This window comes from Gracilinanus agilis, chromosome 2 (assembly GCF_016433145.1).
Source record: "Gracilinanus agilis isolate LMUSP501 chromosome 2, AgileGrace, whole genome shotgun sequence".
NCBI lineage: Eukaryota > Metazoa > Chordata > Mammalia > Didelphimorphia > Didelphidae > Gracilinanus > Gracilinanus agilis.
Window position 1 is genome coordinate 318,423,525 of NC_058131.1, and position 7,509 is coordinate 318,431,033.

Here is a 7,509-nt window from a genome sequence, read left to right on the forward strand (position 1 = left end):
AGAAGGCAGAACATTTCAGCCTGTAGAGGCCTGTCCATAAAGGGTCAGTTTGGACTAGATGACCTGCAAGGTTCCCTTCAACCCAGAGGTTCTAGGATGATGTCATTCTCTGGGCTCCAGTGGCCCGTCTCCTGGTTCTGGTTGCAGGAAGCCCCGTAGGAGCCCAAGTACAACAGATTTTGAGTCCAAGAATGAAGAAAAAGTAGAAGGAGAAAAGAGGAAAGGAAAGAGAGAGAATGGGGAGGGGGGAGTCTAGTCCTAGAAAGCTTTGAGGGATAGGTAAAGCCTTTTCCACACCTTCTGTGAAGTGTGCCCCACTTTTCCCCCCATCTCTCTCTCCCCCACCCCCAGCAACACCACTCCAGTCTGGGTAGTCCCAGAAATGTTCCAATGGGGGCTGCCATGAGTCATCTCAGAGGGGGCACCGGTCACCTGTGGCCTCCTCCCTCTGTGCCTCGGGGGGATTGCCCCAAAGTGCTTCCCACTGCGCTGGGAGAGAGGACCCCGGCTTCCCTCAGACCACGAAATGGAGGGTGTAGGTCATCTGGTGGCCATTGTCCCAGGCATAGAGGACCCTCTCTTTGGGATTGTAGTCGATCTGGGTAGTGAAGGAGTACTCGTTGAGGAAGGGCAGCTTGGGGTGGGCGTCGGTGTTGGTGTGCGTGTCGAAGGCGTACGAGATCTGTCCCTCCCTCTGGCTGTAGACGTCCACGGCGTACAGGATCCCGCACACTAGGAAGCAGTTCCCGTAGGAGTTGCGCCTCAGCCGGGTTTTCCAGGTGGTCTCCCGCCTCACAGACAGGTCGCCAGGGTCCAGCCGGCTCAGCACGATCACCTCCTGCTGGGAGAAGCCGCCCTCGTCCACGGAGGGGTAAATGACCCACAGGCCGCTTTCGTCCACGGCAAAGTCGATGTCGGAGTGGCCTCGCCACTTCCACGGGGTGGTATCCTCGTACACCACGTCTGGGAGCAGGGTCCAGGCGGCCACGTAGCGCTGCCGGAGATCATATTTGATGATGTTCTTGGTGAAGGCGCGGTTGTAGTAGAAGGCACCCTGGAACACCACGTGGCCCGTCCCGATCCAGTTATAGGGGAGTTTGTACATGTTACTCCAGCGGCCTGAAAGGAAAGGGGAAGATATTAGGAGTCCCAGCGAGTGACCATTCACACCAAAAGTGTTACAGGGCTCTTGGACCGAGCCTGTCAAAAACATAAGTGAGTAGAGCCGGGAGGAACCCCACACCAATCCTTTTACAGATAAGAGATGAAAGCACTGGCTTCCCAGCTGGAGAATCCAGGTTCCAATCCCGCCTCTGATGTCAAACACCTCTTCAACCTTGGCCAAGTCATCTAACCTTCATGGTCTTTAGCATCCTCCAGCGGACCAGAAAAAAGGGCATACAAGATTCCTTCCAGCTGTACTCCTATGACCTGCCCAAGGATATAGGGTCCTAGGAATTAGAATTAGAAAGGAACCCTGGACAGAGAATGAATCTCATTATTTCAGAGTTAAGGAAACTAAGGTCCTAGAAGTCAGTGTAATTTTCTTAAAGTCACAAAGGTCATATGCATTTTTTCAGGTACGAAATGACCACAACCCTTGGTTTCTGTTAAAGAGGTCCTTCAGAGGCTAGTCCATAAAAGGTCAGTTTGGACTAGATGACCTGGAAGGTGCCCTTCAACCCAGAGGTTCTAGGATTATGATCCTAAAATGGCAGATCCAGGATTTGAACCGAGGACCTCTGCCTCCAATCCAGGGTTCTGTCCATTGTACTAAGCCTCTTCCAACTCTAACATTCTCTGCTCTAAGGTTTCTTTAACATCTTATGATTATAAGAACATGAAGAAGAGAGCACAGAAGGACCACAAGGACAGAGGCGGACCCCAGAGATTTCTCTCAGGTTCTGAACCTCTAGAATGTCATTTCCATGTCAATGAAAACCAAGCATTTCTGGCATCTTTTCTTTGATTATGTAAGCCTGCCTTCAGGTTCTAAGGCTGTCCTATTTCTGCTGGGCACCAATCCAAGCTCAGGAAATCCTGGAGGGTTCTCAGCTCCTGAGCTCATGAAAAGCACCCACTGATCTTTTATCTTGTTTAAACACATGGGTTTCATTAGGCACATTCCAGTCCTCTCCTCCTTGCCCCCTACAGCTCTTTGACCTATTGTAGCCTGATGCTTAGGGGCCCTTTTGGCCCATTTATATAGGCCATCTTTCTTAAGTAGAAAACAAAGACAGATTTTCCTCACTGGTGCTCAGGCCCCCATCCCAGACAAGAGAACTAGAATCAAAGACCTTAGAACATAGAATGGTAGAGCTGGAAGAGATGTTAGATATCATTTAGACCTGTGCCTCCATTTTACATGTATGGAAATTGAAGTCTTGTGGAAGTGGAATGTGGAATAAAAGAAGACTTATATAAATATAACTGTGGTACTCTTTTCACGTTAGCATGCTGTTACTGTATACGACAAAATCCGTTCTCAAATACTCTACTACAACTAAATTGCTTCTTTGGCAGAATGGGATTCATTTCCCAAAACTGACCTAGCATGGAGTTGGACGAATAGACCCTTCTGGATTCTGAGTGGCTAAGACCCTTTGCTCTAATAGTCTGTGCTTTAGGGTCTCTCATTCCAGGTACGATATTCTGAGTTTTATACTGTAACCTTCTATGTACTAAGGTCCCCTCCACTCCTAACCTTAAGATATCTTGGAATTCTAATATTTTATAATTCAGAAACAGAATGACATGGCATAGGAAAGGAAACTTCCAAGAGAAGGAGGAAGGGGCCTAATTTCAAGAGGTCAGGCCAAGGGAAAGGATTGTACCCTTCCCAAACAGACTCAGGTTTCTCTAGATCAGACACCCCAATCCCTGATGAGAATTTGATTTTTTTTTAGGTCCCACAGACCTCCATAAATATTCCTCATCTTCTTGGGAAACCTGTTTCTGAAAAAACTGGTCTCTGCCATGTACCCAGTGGAGGCCCAAAGGTCTCTCTCTACTTTATGTCTCAGCCCCTCTTCAAGAATTTCTGACAGGATCCCCAACCTTGTTGGAAGTTGTCCAGATTACGGAACTCCACCAGACTGTTCCCATAGTAGTAGTTGGTGACATAGATCTTGTCATCACGGGCCGTAGGGTCCTTCATCCAAGCCCCTTCGTTCCTCCCATAGCTATGTTGTTTCACAGGAGGATCAACAGACTTAATGGTGCCTTCACATCCTACTTCTTTGACTGTAGGGAGAAAGTATATATATTAATGGAGTTTTCAGATCACAAAAGGGGAATGGAATTGTGGACAAAATTGTGAAGCTATATAAAAAAACAATACTATTGGGGGCAGCTAGGACCTGGCTCAGTGGATAGAGAGCCAGACCTGGAGACAGGAAGTCCTGGGTTCAAATCTGGCCTCAGATACTTCCCAGCTATGTGACCCTGGGCAAGTCACTTAACCCCCATTGCCCAGCCCTTACCACTCTTCTGCCTTACAATCAATATATAGTATTGATTCTAAGATAGAAGATAAAGTTAAAATAAAAGAAGAATAATACTCCTGTACAAATGCTAGATAATATAGTTTTTAGTGATGACCACAGACTCATAGCAAGTTATACCTGTAAAGTCTTAGAATGTGGAATGTTAGGACAAAGAGCATAAAATGTTAGAGCTGGAGGCTAAGGTGTGCTAAGTCAATGTTTAATAATTGGCTCTCTAGAAGAAAAAAAAGTCCACAGGACATAATACTTTTAGGTTAATGTGCATAATTAACATTTTCTCTATTACTTTTTAAAGTCTAGAAATCAACAAAACAATACATCAGACCTGCGTAGTGTTTGCCAATTTGTATAAATGTTCACATGGAAAATGTAATCATAGGCTCTCATGAATCAATTGGAGTCAGCTCCAACACACCCCTGGCTTGAACACAGAATGTTGGATTTGGAAGGGATCTTAGAACACGGAATGCTCAACAGAGAAAACAAAATGTTAGAGCTACAAGAGAGCTGGTACAGTGTTGCTCCCCAATACCTAGCCCCTCCTAATATGTAGAACTATGTGTCTTGGTGATCTAGTCCGACACAGCCCCTGAGTTAGAGAAGTGAGGGATCTGGACTATCCTAGAACTAGAAAAGATCTTAGCCACAGAACTTTAGGACACAGGATCTTAGAGCATCAATCGTTCACCCTAGAATGGTTTCTGAGACTAGCGAGTGGCTCCCTCATTTACAGAAGAGGAAAATGGGACACAAAGATTAAGTGACTCGCCTGTCATCCACATCATTGGGGGCAAAAGTAAGACTAGAACCCAGATCCCAATGTTTATTGCACTGTCCCTGACATTTTAAAGGCTGATACCATACCTTGATTAGGACTTTCAGACCCATTGGGTCCTGCAACATTGTAGCCAATGGACAGAATGGTGACCAGTGGGCTGCTGGTGGTGGTGGTGCTGGCAACCGGGGTGGTGGGAAGGGGGGTGGTGCTTGTGGGAGGGCTAGGGGTGGGGTCTCCTTCATCTGTAGCCTCCTCTTCCTTTTGCTGAGCAGAGTTGGATTCCAAGTGTCTTCCTTCCTTGGCTTCTTGCTGCTCCAGTCCGGTTACCCCCTTGAGGGTGATTTCTATAAATAATAACAACAAGGATCAACCAATAAACATATGTTAAGTATCGGCTATTTGCTAGACACCGTGAGAGGCAAATGATAAGAGAAAACTAAATAGTCTCTACTCTCAAGGGGCTTAATTTTTTTAAAACCGTTACCTTTGGTCTTAGAATCCATACTAAGTATTGGTTCCAAGGCAGGAGTGATAAGGGCTAGGCAATGGGGGTTAAGTGATGTGCCCAGGATCCCACAGTTAGGAAGTGTCTGAGGCCAGATTTGAACCTAGAACCTCCCATACTAGGCCTGGCTCTCAATCCACTGAGCCACCTGGCTTCCCTAGGGCTTATATAGGGTTGTTGGTTTGTTTTTTTTTTGGTGGGGGGAGGCAATTTGTTCATATATAAGTATAATCAGAATAAATACCAAACAATTTCTAGGCAATTTAGGGCATTAGAAGTCGTGGGGAGGGGTTAGCTGGGTAGCTCAGTAGATTGAGAGCCAGGCCTAGAGACAGGAAGTCCTAGGTTCAAATATGGCCTCAGACACTTCCCAGCTGTGTGACCCTGGGCAAGTCACTTAACCATCATTGCTAGCCTTACCACTCTTCTGCCTTGTAGCCAATACATAGTATTGATTACAAGATGGAAGGTAGGGGTTTAAAAAAAAAGAAATTGTGGGGAAAATAGGAAAGGTACTGCTTGAGTTCAGTCTTGAAGGCAGTGGGACATTTTAGAGGCAGAGGTAAGAAAAAAATAATAATAACCCACACTTACAGAATAATTTATCATTGTTAAGCACTTTCTGAATAGGATCTCATTTGATCCTTGCAAAGACCTCACAGCATAAGTAGTTTAAATATTATCAACACCACTTGGTGCTGATAGGGATCATACCTTATATTTCTAGAAAGTGCTTTTTTCAAATCTTTAATTTCTGTCTTAGAATCAATACTGTATGTTGGTTCCAAGGCAGAAGAGTGATAAGGGCTAGGCATTGGGAGTTAAGTGACTGGCCCAGGGTCACATAGCTAGAAAGTGCCTTGGGCCTGATTTGAACCCCATACCTCCTGTCTCTAGACATGGCTTTCAAGCCACTGATCACCTAGTTGCCCCTAGAAAGAGTACTTTTAAATTTACAAAGTGCTCTTCTTTACAGTAGGAATATCAGGTGGGATTATAGATTCAAAGTTGTAAAGGATCCTGTAGAGATTGTCTAGTCTATCTCACTCATTTGACAGATGAAGAAACTGAGGCTAAGAGAGGTGTAATCCCAAGATCTCAGGCAGTAAAGGGAAGAGCTGGGATCTGAATTTGGGTCCTCTGATTTTAGATCAAGAACTTTTCCCACTGATCCACACTGCAGGGCACAATGTCCCATAGCATCCAGGACTCAGAGAGCTGATGTGATTGATCCATGATCACCCACCACAGGGCAGAGCCAAGCCTAACATGCAGAGTTTCTTTCTACAAGTCCAGAGTTTTTCCACAATGATGATCAGCGACAACAAGGATTAGGTTGTATGATGTGGTTAAATGTCCTCCCATTTACAGTGTTAAAATTGGAAAAGATTTCTAATCCATTAATCCAGGCTTCTCATTTTATAGACTAGGAGGCTGAGGTTCAGCCAGGGAATCTGATTTACCGACCCAACCTAATCTAAACCAGGAAGCATTTATTAAACACCAACTGTGTATAAGGCACTGTTGTAGCTGCCAGGAATGCGGGGACAAAGAATGAAACAATCCCTACTCCTATAGAGTTTACATTCTGCTGAAAGGATATAGCTTGTAGAGAGAGTTACATAATTATTTGAGGAAGGAAAAGGCACTGGACAAGGAAGAGGTCTGGAAAAGCCTCCTGTAGGAGGTGGGACATAAACTGAACCTTTGAGAGAGATGGGTGATGCAGAGCCTTAGTAACAGATGGAGGATATGAACTCAGGGTTCCTGGTCCCCCCTATCAAATGCTCTTTCTTTTCTTTTTTAGAACCCCAACCTTCTAACTTATTAGTAATTATTAAACAGAAGGTCAAGGGCTAGACAAATGGAGTTAAATGACTTGCCCAGGTGGGAAGTGTCTGAGGCCAGATTTGAACCTACGTTCTCCCAACTCCAGGCCCAGTAGTTAAGGCGGCTAGCTATCCACTGAGTCACCTAGCTGCCACAAATGCTCTTTTCATAATGACAAACTAGCTCCTCTCATTCGTATTACTGTCTTTAGGGAAAAGGACAGTATCAGCCCAGTAAAACAAAACAAAACGAAAATCTGCTGATAAGGGGCCCATAGCCTGCCTTCCTGAGATATACGTTTTCAGAATACCTAATGGCCCCATGCAGGCTTCTAACACCAGGAGGCTGCCATGACAAATAAGGCTGGAGGAATCCATTTCCTTCCTGCAGATTTTTCTCTGGCCTCCTTATCTCAGAACAGAGTGGCTGGGAAGAGAAGGGTTCCAGCACAGGGCATGGTTTGTTCCCTGCCTCCCTTGCCTGCCATGCCAAAGGCTGAGTAAATCTGCAGGTCTAGCCCCTTTCCACAGTTTGTAAACAAGCTCAGGAAAAATTCAGAAGAGAATGGGAGGCAAGAGTAGAGAAAGAGGAAGGGAGGAAGGGAGGAAGAAGAAGAGAAGAGAGGAGAGGAGAGAAGGGGAGGGGAGAGGAGAGGAGAGGAGAGGACAGGAGAGGACAGGAGAGGACAGGAGAGGAGAGAGAGAGACAGAGACAGAGACAGAGGAGGGGGAAAGAGAGAGAAGAGAGAAAAGAGGAAAGGAGAGGAGAGAAGAGAAGAGAGAGAGAACTGGAGAGAGACAGAGACAAACAGACAGACAGACAGACAGACATTTAGAGGTAGATAGATAGATAGATAGATAGATAGATAGATAGATAGATAGATAGATAGA

General features: G+C 45.5%; 1 protein-coding gene across 1 annotated transcript in view; it reads right to left on the bottom strand.

Moving 5' to 3' along the window:
* Nucleotides 1–405: 405 nt before the first annotated feature.
* The window catches only part of OLFML2A (olfactomedin like 2A), a 29,169-nt gene continuing 22,065 nt past the window's right edge, over nucleotides 406–7,509 (bottom strand). Inside the window, exons 5-7 of the mRNA XM_044659749.1 lie at nucleotides 4,371–4,628; nucleotides 3,058–3,243; nucleotides 406–1,119 (exon numbers count right to left, since the gene is read on the bottom strand). Of these exons, the coding sequence (XP_044515684.1) occupies nucleotides 515–1,119; nucleotides 3,058–3,243; nucleotides 4,371–4,628 (1,049 nt within the window). The 3' untranslated portion in view covers nucleotides 406–514. The remainder of the gene's footprint in view (nucleotides 1,120–3,057; nucleotides 3,244–4,370; nucleotides 4,629–7,509) is intronic.